A 15,317-nucleotide genomic window follows, 5' to 3' on the forward strand; every position below is an offset into this window, starting at 1 on the left:
TGTAGGACATCCCATAATATAATGGCCCTTCAATCCACAATGGGAACAAATGCGGGTGCCCCCTGACTTCTTGTTACAGGTCTCATCTCTTTCGGGCCTTTTCCCTCCGCGCTTCCTACCCTTTGTCATTGCCTCCCTCGGTGCACACTCTGATATCAGTTCATGGTTTATATGTGGAGGTGACTAGGGATCCAAACCAGTTTCAGTTTCCTCTCCTTCCCAAAATGTAGGAGCTTGATGTTCTTCTCTTACTATATTTGCCGCGACTCCTTCATTTCCATTGTCCCCAATCAATGTTGCTCCAGTATCTCTAGCAACGGATTCACCCCACTCAGCTAATGCCATGAAATCTTCACACCCTCTCTGAACTCCAATTTTTGTTTTGTGGAGTGCCCTTACTGCCATCATTGCAACTTCAACTAGCTTCTTGGTATTATACCGTTCATATTCACAGTCTTCTCCCAAAATCACAATGTCATTCCTGTCCCAAGTTACCATCATCCTAGGATCCCTAGTGTACCTCTTCTTTATATATTCTGAAGGTATATTTTCAATTTGCAGGTATGTGAAAGCTTTAATAAGATGAGCACAGAACAACCCTGAAATGATCAATTTTGTACATATAATTAATACGATTACCGTAACAATATAACGATGAAAATATACTAGCCTTACTTTACTAAAACACTATCTTACCGGTATGCTCCCATGTCTTGCACTCGCATGTGTATTTACCTTCTCTCACATTTGCCTCCACTTTGAAAGAATGTTGAAACCATGCATATTTCCAAGACTGATTCGTGTGGGTCACCAGGTAACTATCAATGTTGTCCACATCAGGATCAATACGAAATGTGGTACTGTATACATAAGTATCCCTGTACTTTTTGTACACAGCCCTTGTGTACACCCTGCTCAAATGGCCATCAAAGCGTTGCAAGGTCACACGGAAATTATCAGCCTATTTCATATACAAACACAGCAAACATTTAGTCAACATAAGCAACAGGTAAATCTTAATCGTATTTAGACAGTATTTATATACATACAAGTTGATACTAATTCAGTCTCAACAACTGCTTATGATCTTACCTGTGACCAATGTGTTTCTCCTGCCGCCGTGTGATTTGTGTGCTGAATGAACTCAAGCATCTTGCGTGCAAATTTGCTTATGCATGTCAAATGACCTGTGAAATGCCTACTCTTGAGCATCTTATTCACACTTTCACTTCTTTGTGTAGAAGTCATCCTCCCACAATACAAAGGTTTCAGATAAGCCGCAACCCATAAGTGCCTATCCTGCCAAAGACCCTGAATAGCTTCATCTTCACGTATACCATATTCATCCACCAACGCATTCCATGCTGACTCAAACTCTACAGGTGTAAGCGGGTGATTTATCACAGTGAGAAATTTTATCTTGAGACCCTCATGCAACTTGTATAGTTTCTTCAGCTCGTTTCGATACTTATTCAGCATGTGCCAACGACACAACCTGTGTTGAGTTTTTTTAAACACCCTACTGATGGCTAAAGCCATGGCCGGATCCTGATCTGTACCACAAAACATGGAGTTACAAATCATAACATACATCTACGAGAATTTACAATCATGAGAATTTACAATAAATTAAAACAATTTTAAGACATATTTACGAGATTTTCCACTAAGAAGTATTTACGAGAATTAGGACCAAGACATATTTACGAGAATTTGCACTAAGAAATATTTACGAGAATTTGGAACCAAGAAACATTTACGAGAATTTGCAATAACAAACATTTACTAGAATTTTGTATCCTATCTTTGAGAAATATTAAAGAAAATTCTGTTTTCTAACCTGTGAGTATACATCTTGGATCACGACTCCCAGTCATGCACTTTTGGAATGATTTAAACAACCACTCAAACGTGTCAGCTTGTTCATCCTGCAAAAGTGCCTGCCCAAACACGACATTTTGTAGGTGATGGTTTGAACCGACAAACATAGCCACAGGCATGTTATACATATTAGTTTTGTATGTGGTGTCAAATGTAACAACATCTCCAAAATCTCTATACTCTGCACGCTGGCTTGCATGACTCCAAAAAACATTCTTTACAATGTTTTCATTGTCCACCTGCACCTCATAGTAGAAATATTCATTCTGAGCCTTCATCTCCGAAAAGAACTCTAGCAGCTTGGGAATATCGTTTTCCCTCTCCGCCTTGGCAGCTGCAGCTATCCTGAAATCACAACATCAAACAAATCCATTTAAACAGATAAATTACCAAATGAGATGAGATGCTGTGAAAGTACTGTACTATCTACATTACCTATTTTTCAAGTCCATCTCTGTGAATGTGAAGTTTTGCCGACCACCATATATGTCTGACAACACATTAACGGTTGCAGTGAGGGGTACATCACACCTCTGCATCTGATCAACAATCCCCATGATCGTTGGGTCCCTCTCCTTGTGCGCCTTCATGTATTGTGTTAAGCTTGGTGACGGATGCAGGGGGTGAGAGTGTTCCAACCGTATCCTCTCAAAAAACCAATACCCCTTCTTAATGTTCCATTTAACCTTCACAAATGCCATGCATCCACACCTCATTGACATTTTCTCTCTGACTCTGTCCTCCCTGGGCTTGTAGAAATCCCAATGCCCTTGTTTATTGCAGTTCAACTCAATAGCAGTTTTATGGCTCTTGGTTATGCGAACGTCGAATCCTGCTTTGCTCGCATATTTGTAGTAAAACTCCTTAGCTTCATCACTACTGTTGAAACGCAACTCATCGTTTGGCACCATTGCTTCAGGTAACAAGGGTTCCTATTTCACAGACAACAACTTTATGATCACACTGAACATTTACTGGTCATACAGTACAAATTATCCCAACACCGTCGATACATTATTATGTACACATAGTATATACCATAGTAATTAGATTTTTTCCACTATGATTACAGCAGTTCATATCAAGAAAATTTACCTCAATTGGCACAAATAAAGATTTACAACAATTTTCACTAATAATATTTACGAGCAATCTGCACTACGAAATATTCTGTACTAATGAGATTTTTTACTATAATTTACACCAACAACCATTTACGAGAATTTTAAGTAATAATATTTACGAGAAAGTGCACAAAGTAATATTTACTAGATTTTCCGCATTAAGAAATATTTCGTACACTGCATTTTAAAACACAGTACAAAGCAAATACTAAATAAAATATTTCTCCATATCATACGACTTCCATGCTACTATTCGAAGCTAGTAAATATACTCACATGCATGTACGTCTTCTTCTTATCTGGAGTCACCATGGTTGCGGGAGATACTTGTTGAAGAGGAGTCACTGTAACTAATCTTGCTGGTGTAAGGCATGGCGATGCTGAAGAGTTGCTCGATGCTGTCCCATTTGGCATCGGCGTCGTCATCGGCGTCACCGGCGGCGCCGACAACCCAACCTGCACCGACTCTGTTGACTGCTCTTCCTGGCCGTCATGGATGAACATGGCCGATGGAACTGATGAGTCCCCGGCCGGCGATGTTAGGCGACTCGCGTATGAATCTACAATCTGAATGGGTGCATTGGAAGAGTGCAATGGATATTGGCTACGTACATGCAAGCGTTCAACGCCAATAATCAAGCACTACTGCCGGAAAGTAGTAAATGCACCCACGCTCATCAGTTACCTGCGTGCATGCACTAGTGCTATGAGCGCTACTCACGCTAGGACTTCATGCGACGGAATTCTCTGACAAATACGATAAAGCAGCTGCATTGACCGCAAATAAATGAGACATCATCAACGGGAAGTACCCATCTCTCCCAGCAGCTCCGGTCATTTAGGTTCCGGTAATTCTCTGTACCGGTAGTTAAAGCGGCTAATAATTACAATACTGGATGGAATTACGGGAACCAACGAGCGCGCCTGGACAGGCATACAGCCTGTTCGTTTGCTCGTAAACGATCGTAAATTTCTATCCAGGAACAGTATTTTTCTCTCACATCAAACCAGCCAGCAGTAAATAATCCACGATACGATACGGCCTCCCGAACAGGCTGATAGCTGCCGGTGGATGGTGCGGTCACACTGGCCTGGCTACAGAATAAGGTATATAAAATTATATATTGACATTATCGTAAATTAGTATATAAAATTATGGTAAATGGAGGTGGCTACAGAATAACTTATTCTGTAGCTGGCTACTGAATAGCCTCTCCATATATATATATATATATACACACACACACACCCCTCACTTTTATATGACAATTTTAGCCCTTGATGAGTTCTACACCTTTATAGTTTTTAGTTTTTTATTTGAGATCGTTAAGATACTTAAAAAATTAACATAATGTTTTAGCACCATATTAATCACGTACCAAGTTTATCACCTTAGAAAAACCATATTTTTCTTGTATAGTATCGGATAAAGATTTCCTCAAAAAAAGATACATCGTATATGTCGGTGTTTCGTACAAGCACCGGCAAGTAAATTTATAGTAATGCGCGTTAGGCTTGGATGGTGCCCTAAAGGACACAAGATTTATACTGGTTCGGGCCGAATGTCCCTACGTCCAGTTTATTGCTGCTCGTGTTATTAGCACCGTGAACGGTTTGTAGTAGGGGGTACAAACGATCAAGAGAGGGACGGGTCCCAAGTCTCTGACGGAATGATTGAAAGGAGGTCAAGAGCTTCGTAGCAGCTTGACTGTGTGTGTTGTCTTGTTCGGTCCAAAGTTCGTCCCTTTCATGGGAGAAGCGCATCCCCTTTTATAGATGAAGGGGCTGGCTTTATAAGGATAAGGGCTTTACCTAATCTTGTGGCTCACGTCTATCCGGCCTGGTCCTTCATTCTGATGAGTGCGAAGGAAGATAAGTGCCTACAATACTATCAATGTCTTTGTAGAATGTCAGGTTGATTACAGAATGTTGTCCTACACAGGGTATGGGTTGTAGTACAGTGGTTTTGACTTATTAGCCTTTCCCAGCCTTGCTCCGCACGCCTTCTGGTTCCTGTGAGTCTTCGTCGAAGGGACGAGGGGTCGGGGTCCGGAGTAACGCCGTGGTCAAGGCCTTCTGTCTCGGCGGACCTGAGGGGTCGGGAAGCGGGCGCCGCTCCCCCGGGTCCATGGCGTGGTGATGGAATACCCGTCGTTCGTGGAGATAGCAAATCCTTTTCTGGAGCGTAGCGGTTGTCGTATATCTTCGTCGGGTTCCGTGTCCCAGGGCTGAAGGTGGCGCCTACAACTCTACAGGGCGAGGAGCACGCACCTATACAACCTCTCGGGCCCCGCGGCGTCCGGAAGGGTCTAAAGCACCCGTCCCGTCATCCCCTAGCAGTACTTTTCCTGCCAGGGCGCAGGGTATGGTTCTTGGAGCCATGGTTGACCCGAACGTCTTGTCTTGCCCTGTCCCTATCATCTTGAGGGAACGGGGATAAGTTGTCAGGAAAGATGAATCTAGTCTTCTGATATGGAGCAGGGTGAGGCTCGTTCCTTGCCGTTGGGTGAAACGGAGACCAATCCCTATCTCTTGGGCGAGACCGACCCTGCCCCTTCGGGGTCGGGCGAGGCGGAATCTATCCCTCAGACCTCGGGCGAGACCGAGCCCGCCCTAAAGGCGTCGGGCGAGACGGAGACTAGCCCTGAGCCCTCGGGCGAGGCAGAGCCACCTCAAAGGCGTCGGGCGAGTCGGAGTCTATCCCTCGGCCCTCGGGCGAGATCGAGCCTGTCCCAAAGGCGTCGGGCGAGACGGAGACTAACCCTGAGCCCTCGGGCGAGGCAGAGCTATCTCAAAAGGCATCGGGCGAGGCGGAACCAAACTCCTATCATTCGAACAAGGGATGAAACGGCGCTCTTATGCGTTCAGAAGTTTTTAACGTTCGGTGGTTATTGGTTCCACCTTCTGGGGTACCCCGGTATTAGGTCCCCGACAGTATATAAAAGGATTAAGTCCACTTTTGGCCCCTCAACTATCATGTTGGTCTAATTTTGACCCCCAACTACAAAACCGTCTGATTCAGAAACCTCAAGTTTGAAAACCATTCACTCTTGGCACCTAGACACAGTTGTGGCTGTTTCATGCCGACGTGCACCTGGTTTTGACTCGGCACGCTGGCGTTGACTGCCACATAGACGCACGCACGGGAGGGATAAAACCCGTGTATAAAATCCGGCGTTGGCCGGCGTCCCCTACCCACCCTGGGCCCCGCCTCCCGCTCCGACCTCCACCTTGAGCCATGGCCAGCCACCTCCCGAACGCCGACATTGCGGGGTTCAAGCTCTTCGGCAAGGCGACGGTTAGCCGCCTCCGCCACCACCGCCTTCGCCTACGACGGCGATGGTCCTTCCTCCTCCTCCCCTGCCTCCGTCCCCGTCGCAGCCGCCTCTGGCGCCCGGGTTGCCGCTGCGGGGGTGGAGAGCGATGAGGAGATATGGCGGGTGTTGGAGATGGGCGGCGCATCGGCGTCGGCCTCGTCGGGCGTGGGCGCGGACGAGCGCCCCAAGGAGGACGACAAGCAGGGGGGTAGCTGGCGGCGGCCACGGGGGCGCAGCCTCTGGCGGCCGAGAAGAAGCGCGGCCGCACCGCGGGGGACAAGGAGCAGAACCGGCTGAAACGCCTGCTTCGGAACCGCGTGTCCTCGCAGCAGGCGCGGGAGCGGAAGAAGGCGTACCTGACGGAGCTGGAGGCCAATGCCAAGGACATGGAGCTCCACAATGCCGAGCTCGAGCAGCGGGTGTCCACGCTCCAGAATGAGAACAACACGCTCCGCCAGGTGCTGCCTCGCCTACCTCCGTCCATCCCCCCCATTCGTTTCCGCGGTTCGATCTAAGCTCTGGAGCGTTCCTCTCGTTCTGAGTGACCGACCCTCTGGTGCTCCCGCCGTGCAGATTCTGAAGAACACGACGGCGCACGCGAGCAAGAGGAGCAGTGGTGGCGGCGGTGGCGGCAAGGGCAGAGACGGCGGCAAGAAGCACCACTTAACCAAGAGCTGATGAGAATGGGAGAGGGACCTGGTCTGTGCTCGCGCTCGCCTGATCTGACCATTGCTAGACGGCCGCCGTCACGCGAGTCGCCGCTGTCGTGCCTCCGCGGCCGCGATGGTCATGCCTTCGCGCCCCGCAGGCTGCGAATCCGCGCTGGTCGTGCCTTCGTGCTCGAGATGGTCGTGCCTCCACGCCCATGCAGGCCGCGCCTCCGCCTAGCCGTGCTCGTCGTTGGCCCATCGCCTCACCGGCGACCAGCGCCCTCCGCGCCGCGCAGGCTGCGGATCCGCTCTGGTCGTGCCTCCGCGCCCACGCCGGCCGCGCTTTCGCCCAGTTGCGCTCGTCGTTGGCCCATCGCCTCACCGGCGACCAGCGACCTCCACGCCGCAAAGACTGCGGATCCACGCCGGTCGTGCGTCCGCGCCCGAGATGGTCGTGGAGGGCCGCCGCGCCCGCGGCGTGGCCAGCAGGTTGCCGGTACCCCATTGCTATGTAAAAACATATGTTTATAGCATGTGAATCGATGACGCGTGGGCCCCACATGTCACTGAGATGGAGGTTGCATGTCAAAACCGTTTAACGTCGGTCAAAACAGTCTTGCCCCAGCCTATGTGCTAAAAGTAAACGGTTTTGACAGTTGGGGTACCGGTACTAGACGGTTTTATAGTTGAGGGTTAAAATTAGACCGACACAATAATTGAGGTGCCAAAAGTGGACCTAATCCTATATAAAAATGTAGCACACATAATTAGAACTCACTAGCACATGCAATTACAAATATCAACGTTAGTAAGACACATCATCCACTAATATAGGTTCAGTTGTTCACATCATGCCATGTCATCCACCAACATTACTTTATAATAGTTTATCTCTTTATATAACTAATTATATGTAGTCAAATTTTATTCTAAATCATCCGTAATTCCCGCAACAACATGTGGGGTATGTTTCTAATTAAATAGATATTAAAGAGTATCTATATTGTGCTAGGAAATGAATAAAGAGAAAAAACGTGCAAATTAATATAGGTAAATTTTAATTATTTGTCGGTACTAAATCCGAACATACAATACTTACGCAGCGTGGGAAGTACAATTTGTTGAGTTATTATTCGCTATACTAGTAGCAGAAATATAATGAGAAAAACAGTCAGATCCCCGATCCTCTCCTCTTGAAATCATAAGCACATGGCCAGTGGGGAGGGCGCGCATGTTTTTTAGGAGTCATCTTGCAGTTGCAGATGCCGGTGGTGGCTCTTGCCTCGAGCCTTTGGATACTTTGAACCGGATTGTAAAATTCGAGGTCAAGTACTCAAGTCAAGCAAGAAGGGCTCCGATCCGTCGACAAATCAAGCAGATGCACTTTGCCATCCTGGGCGGTGCCATGCATGCTGCCTGGCGCCTCCACGGCACCTCGACGAGATGAAGATGCTCGAGGCAAGGCTAGAGTCGAGGATGTGAGCCATCGTCGGAACACTCGCTACAACATCTTCAGCACCGACGATGGCTCACCTCCTGGCTCCGGCTCAGGCTTGGACCCCCAAGAAGGCCACCGCCGCCGCCAATATTAATAATGCGTCACACATGACTGAACAAGTCTGAAGCTATGCATCCACAAGTCGTCCGTAGTGACAGCTGGACCGTTAGACGAAGCACTTCTATAGAGCCCAGAAAATACAGAACTTGGTTTGTAAGTTTTCCAGATTAAGTTTTAGATGCTAATGATGCATGCTCATGCACAAGGCACGACAGGGTTATGACATTTATCACAACTATATAGATAGAAATTAGAGAGTATCTATATTGTGTTATTAGGAAATGAACAAAAAGAAAATAAGTGTAAATTAACATAGGAACATTTTTATTATTTGTGGGTGCTAAATGTGAACATACAATACTTACGCCTCTCGTGTGTTCGGCAGCTGGTACAGCCGCTGCAGCTGCTCTGTCTCTCACACAAACACTGTTGACAGTCAGCGAAAGCTGCTTTTACAACCAGCCGGACCGGAGCGCAGCAAGTTGTTAGAATTAGGCCAGGCTTAAATCCAGTGCGTAAAGTTTTGGGGTGTTACATTGAGTGTCATGTGGAGATGTTGCATGGGGTGCTTGATACTAATAAAAAAAATAAATTACAGAATCCGTCAGTAATCCGTGAGACGAATTTATTAAGCCTAATTAATCCGTCATTAGCATATGTGTTACTATAGCACCACATTGTCAAATCATAGACTAATTAGGCTTAAAAGATTCGTCTCGCAAATTAGTCATAAACTGTGTAATTAGTTATTTTTAGTCTATATTTAATACTTCATGCATGTGTCAAACATTCGATGAAATAGAGAATAAATTTTAGGAGGAGAAACTAAACAAGATGTTAGCATATGCGGTGGCAGAAATATAATTAGAAAAAGGACTCAGACCCCCGGTCCTCTCAATCTTCCACTCATAAGCACATGGTCAGTGTGTAGGGCGCACGTGTTTTTAGCATCTTGCAGCTGCACTTGCAGAGCCTATTCGGCTGGTATTAAAGTCGACTGAAGCTGTTTTGTTGTGAGAGAAAAATACCTAAACTCAGGTCCTGGCCAGGTGGCTCATGCCTCGAGCCTTGGGATAGTTGACCTAGGATTGTAAAACTTGAACTCAGGTCCAACAAGAAGGGCTCCGTCGAGGTATCAAGAAGATGCACTTTGCCCTGCTTTGCTTCTCCTTTCACTTCGTCCAGCCGCGCACGCACTACTTCTGAATCCTAGCTAGCACCGTGATTTCATCAGGTTAGTGTGCTTGCTGATCTCTTGCCTCCTTGTCCTTTTCATCTATCTATCATGCACATTTTCGAATCTCTTGTTCGAGGTGTAATTTTAGGTCTTTTTATTTGTGCACATTCATGTTCATTTTATCAGTGACTATCACCAGATCTACCAAATACCATATATGCACGCAAATTTGTTCAGCATATATTTCTGTGAGCTAGACAATCCCTATCGAGGCCACCCAGATTGATGGCCAAGAATGGCATAGAATTTAGAGTCGGGTGGTATATGCAATCTTCGTAATTTTAGGCAGCGCCAACAATAGTTTAACCCGAAACCAAAATCAGATTGAGTGAGATCCACTAGAGTTTCTCGAAGTTGTAGGCGGATGTTATATAGGTCCATAGAGTCGGAAAATGCATTTTTAGGTCTTTGAAGTTGGTTCGGGTCTCATCCATATCTAAATGGGTGTTTACATGATGCAATAGATGATGTGACATGTCGATTCAGTGTTTACATGGAGCTGACAAATGAGCATGTCAGCGATAAGGCTTGACCTTAGAAAAATCATATTTTTTCGTACAACCTCGAATGAAGATGACTTTTATATGACAATTATAGCCCTGGATGAGATCTACAACTTTATAGTTTTGAGTTTTTTATTTGAGATCGGTAAGATACTTAAAAAACTAACATAATGTTTTAGCAGCATATCAATCAAGTACAAATTTTATCACCTTAGAAAAACCATATCTTTCTTGTATAGTGTCAGATAAAGATACATTGTATATAAAAATGTAGCTCTTGATGAGACCTACATGTTTATAGTTTTGAATTTTGTCATTTTAGGTTGTTAAGTTTTTTAAAAAATAATATAAAGTTTCAGCAACATGTTAACTGCGTATCAGGGCATATCGTCCTTAAAAAAAATCATATCTTTCTTATATTGTGTCGGATAAAGATACATTGTATATAAAAATGTAGCTCTTGATGAGATCTACATGTTTATAGTTTTGAATTTTGTCATTTTAGGTTGTTAAGTTTTTAAAAAATAATATAAATTTTCAGCAACATGTTAATCGCGTATCAGGGCATATCGTCCTTAAAAAATCATATATTTCTTATATTGTGTTGGATAAAGATACTTTTTATAAAGTTGTTGTGCTCGTTGAGATCTATAACTTTCTAGTTTTGAGTTTTTTTTCATCTAAGATCGTTAAAATTCTTCAAAAGAACAATATAAATTTCAGTAGGATATTAATTGCGTACCAATCTTGTCGCCTTAGAAAAATCATATCTTTTTTATGGTGTCGGATAATGACAATGATAATGATACATTCAAAACTATGAATTTATAGATCTCATCAATAGCTACAAAATTCATATATTATCTTTGACCACCTGTATAGCAGGACTTGGTGTTCATCACCGGAGAGTTTCAAATGATGCAGTCTTTCCTGAAAGACGCCAACAAGGAGCGTGCCAGGAAGAAAGAGGTGGCGAGGACCTGGATTCGGCAGCTCCGTGGCCTGGCCTTCCACGTAGAGGACTGGGTTGAGTTCGTCGCCCACATGGACCCTCCGAAGTCGACGGCGTGTTCAAGTCTTTGGCGCGCAGCGCCAGCCTGGGCGGTGCCACGCTGCCTGGCGCCTCCACGGCACCTCGACGAGGCTGCCGCCGAGATGAAGATGCTCAAGGCTAGAGTCGAGGAATTGAGCCGTCGGAACACTCGCTACAACATCTTCAGCACCGACGGTGGCTCCGGCTCAGGTTTGGACTCCAAGAAGGCCGCCGCCGCCGCCAATAATCCGTCATACAGAGCATTCGAGATGCTATTCCAAGTGTTGGCGAATGAGCTTGGCAGGTTACGCAAGGTGGACGGCGGCCTAAAAAGCCTGCTCATCGCCCCTGATGTTGTAGGCGATGATGCCGACCTTCAAGTCATCTGGTTATGGCCGGGAGGTGATGACCGTGATATTTCCACCATTATCAACGATTACACGTCCTTTTGAACAAGAAAAGTTCCACAAGACGTTGCAAGATCAACTAGTACTAAGCAACGGCACTGGTCTCACCAACGACACACAGTGCAGCACGCAACCAGAGATGAACGAGAAAAGGTGCCTCATTGTCGTGGAACATGTATCCGATTTGGTAGAGTAGAACACCATCAGAAGAATGTGCCTGCCACACAAGAGTAACAAGGGCAGCCGGATAGTCGTGCCAACGCAAAACTTGAGGTTGCCCATCACCTACACGAGGGGCACGTACCTGGTGTCAGAGCTCCTATGTTACCCTGATGGTCGTCCATCTTTATGTGCATTTTATAAAAAAAAGGTAAACTAAGTCCATCTGCAACAAAACACTAACTACGGTACTTGCGTGCATGGTTTTATTTCTTGCTTGATATATAATTAATCTTAAGATTTAGGGTGTATATAGCCCGATAAAGTGCATGTATAGAGTATACTAGACCATCTACGGTAAAATGCATGTTAAATATACAAGTATACATCCAGTATATGGTTATACTTGTTTTATATACCACTATAATGGTATTATTATAATGATATATTAAAATGTTGAAGGTAAAACAGTGCAAACCTCCTAGAACCTTCCACATAACTCATGATGCTTGATGTTTTGTATGAAGCCACTAGATGTTACCACCATGAAAAATATTAGGACAATATAGAATGTACTATTTATCTTAGAAGCTTCTACGAGGGGGACACGTAATCTTTCCGTGAGCCCCATGACCTATAAACAGTGCAAACCAGCAGCTAGTTCGACCGCCGAACCACCAAGTGTTGGTCGACACAACGGGAACTAGCGTGCCGGTAAGCACGTGAACTCGAGAGAGAAAAAACATGTGTCCTTCTTGTGATTGGATTTCTCGCGGTGATTGGTGGTCATCATATTATGATTGATTCATTCCTCGACACGTCGGTATAATCATCATATCTACTCCTTTACATTCTTGCAAACTAGCTAGTTGCCAAGCTCTTTAGTGTAGCTAGTCTTTGAAAGCTTATTAGTTTGGTTAGTATGGCTCTTTAGTTAGTCTTTGAGAGCACACTAAGTTAGTGAGTAGTGACCTAGCTCTTGTGTGTGCCTAGTGATCATAGAAACTAGAACTATTGGAATAGGTGGCTTGCAACCCTTGTAGAGCTAGAGCAAAATTACATTACAGCGTTTGTTGTACTAATCAATTGTCTAGTGCTTTGTAGAGTTTTAAATAGGCTATTCACCCCCTCTAGCCATATTAGGATCTTTCAAGTGGCGGCTCCGCTACACGGCGGTGAGGCAGCGGCCGCACAAACTGGGAGAGGGCAGCCGCACGCCGTGCTGTCTTGCAACAATGCCTGGTGGTCGTCCCCGAGATCCAGCAAGTCGTCGTGGCCCACACGGCGTCGAACGCCCAGAGGAGAAAGCGGTGGATGTACCCCAGCAACAGGAGGTAGTGGAGCAGCTACTTTGGGAGCACCATCTCCGAGTAGCCCACCGGGAAACCCATGTCGGCCGCGACCGGGGCAGCGCTTGTCCGGATTTGATAGTTTCCCTTGGCGTTTTCGTGCCTCTTGGCTTGCGGCGGAGGTGGGCATTGCCTTGGAGCAGATAGGACTGAGTGGACGAGAGGATTTTTTTAGAAACTCCAGAGTGGATGGGAGGGGGTAGTTGGGCTGGTGTCGTAGCCTACCAAGGAGCGTCCGGGCGGACGGACGCCCGCACCGTAGCATTACTGGAAGAAAAATCATCAAGATTCATGAAAAAAGGAAAAATGTTCTTTGCAAGTTCGAAATATAAATGATAAATATACAAATGAATAAAAACAGGAAGGAATAAAATATAAAATAAAGGAAATAAATAAAATAAGAAAATGAGAGAGAGAAGTCAGAAACAGATGCCCTGTTCGCTTGGCTGATAAACCATAGTTGAAAGTACCGTTGGCTGATTTATTATGAGAGAAAAATAATGTTCGTTGACTGAAAAAATATGACTTATAAGCCAAGCGAACGTGACAAGAATAGAGAACTATCTTTCTGATTGGCAAGGACCCTGATGTAGCTAGAAGCACAGAGTCAGCAAGGCCTGCATTACATGGGCAGATGAAGTGCATTCACTCAGCCCAACTCGGAGGGGAAAAAAAGGATGAAAGCAGCCCGAATTAAAGGAAATCTAGTGTCAGCCCACATAAACGGCCGGCTTCAGCTGAAACGATGCAAGTAAACTTTAGTTTGCAATTGCTAATTTGCCGCTTGTGTGTGTAGCGGATGATACACGGCCTAAACACAGTTGAATACTACGTACATTTTCTTTTATTTTAGATAAAGGAATTTTATTCCAACCTCTATAAGAATTTTGCATTCAACTATCTATTTTTTATTATAAAGTTTCAACCTTCAGCTGGTGAATAAAATCTTTCAAAAAGTGACAAAAGCATGAGAGAGAGGCCGTCAATTTTTAGCGAAAATCTCCATTGTTGTAGTATTCATCACTCTTAAATCTTAATCACAAATACGGTATGAAGTTACGTTCAAGTTCAAAAATTGTACTCGTAATCACAAAGACACAAATAAACCAATTCAAGCAAAATCAATCTTCCATTGCACATCGATCGATTGGATCACAAATTCACAATACATATCACACTACACTGGCACAAGTTGTGCTGTCGAAATGCATCAACCACTGACTATCTAGACGCATCTGACCGGCAGGCCAGATGCACCGGCGGCGGTGGCGGCACCGGCCGGTTTAACTTTCGCGGGGAAGAAGGTGACGGGGCTGCAGGAGACCTTGATGTCGTAGAGCCGCGTCCACGCGACGCCGACCCTGAACCTGGCCTGCGCGGTGACCACGACGGAGAAGCTGCTGCTCATGTTTCCGGTGAAGTCCTGGGTCCAGGGTGCGTCCACCAGGGGCACCGTCGCGTTGATGGCCGCGGTGCGCCCCGGCTGCCGCAGCGGCATGCGCGTCGTCACCGTCGCCCGCACCCAGTTGTCCCCCTGGGCTCCCGGCGCCGTGCTGTTGCTGACGTCCACGAACATGCTCTCGTACGTCACCCTGGCGCGCCGGCTCGGGTTGTCGGCGGCGAGGGTGAGGCTGAGGCTGAGCACGCTGCCGCCGCCGCCTGCGGGCCCAGAGCTGTTGTGGCTGCTGCCCGTGCGCGCCACGGAGAAGGTGATGCGCGCCGGGCACAGCAGCACGAAGAAGGCGGTGACGATGGCCGCCACCGCGAGCGTCGCGAGGAGAGACGCCAAGGTGTAGCGCTTGGCGTTCACGGCCATCAGACCCGCCGCCGCCGCTGGTGGTGGTGGAGGCGCCATCGCGCACGCTTTGCTGCTCGAATCAACGCGCTGTGCAGTGTGCTATCTACTTTTCCAGTAGTCCTAGTTGATTGCCTGCACAGTTGCACGCGCTCGGGCAGAAGAGAATTAGGCTGTGTTTAGTTGGGTGAAATTTGTGATTTTGGTTACCGTAGCACTTTCGTTTTTATTTGACAATTAGTATTCAATCATAGACTAATTAGGCTCAAAACGTTCGTCTCGCGATTTTCAACCAAACTGTGTA

General features: G+C 46.1%; 2 protein-coding genes and 1 pseudogene across 2 annotated transcripts; 1 reads left to right on the plus strand and 2 right to left on the minus strand.

Moving 5' to 3' along the window:
- Window positions 1-183: 183 nt before the first annotated feature.
- LOC136525513 (protein FAR1-RELATED SEQUENCE 5-like) lies at window positions 184-3,509 on the minus strand. The gene is made up of 6 exons (XM_066518475.1): window positions 3,282-3,509; window positions 2,317-2,813; window positions 1,841-2,226; window positions 1,093-1,553; window positions 697-961; window positions 184-599 (listed from the first exon to the last, which is right to left on the minus strand). Exons 1-6 carry the CDS (start codon window positions 3,507-3,509, stop codon window positions 184-186), a joined length of 2,253 nt encoding a protein of 750 aa, XP_066374572.1.
- Window positions 3,510-6,419: 2,910 nt separating this feature from the next.
- Window positions 6,420-7,000, plus strand: LOC136529984 (transcription factor HY5-like; annotated as a pseudogene).
- Window positions 7,001-14,443: 7,443 nt separating this feature from the next.
- Window positions 14,444-15,073, minus strand: LOC136525514 (uncharacterized). The gene has a single exon (XM_066518476.1). It carries the CDS (start codon window positions 15,071-15,073, stop codon window positions 14,444-14,446), a length of 630 nt encoding a protein of 209 aa, XP_066374573.1.
- Window positions 15,074-15,317: the final 244 nt, after the last annotated feature.

This window comes from Miscanthus floridulus, chromosome 19 (assembly GCF_019320115.1).
Source record: "Miscanthus floridulus cultivar M001 chromosome 19, ASM1932011v1, whole genome shotgun sequence".
Lineage (NCBI taxonomy): Eukaryota > Viridiplantae > Streptophyta > Magnoliopsida > Poales > Poaceae > Miscanthus > Miscanthus floridulus.

Excerpts from the sequence above, each read along its gene's own strand:
- LOC136525513 (XM_066518475.1), bottom strand. The coding sequence starts at position 3,509 with ATGTTCATCCATGACGGCCAGGAAGAGCAGTCAACAGAGTCGGTGCAG. Across the intron at positions 962-1,092 it reads GAGAAACACATTGGTCACAG|GCTGATAATTTCCGTGTGAC; the intron begins GTAAGATCATAA and ends TATATGAAATAG. Across the intron at positions 600-696 it reads CAAGACATGGGAGCATACCG|GGTTGTTCTGTGCTCATCTT; the intron begins GTAAGATAGTGT and ends TGATCATTTCAG.
- LOC136525514 (XM_066518476.1), bottom strand. The coding sequence starts at position 15,073 with ATGGCGCCTCCACCACCACCAGCGGCGGCGGCGGGTCTGATGGCCGTG.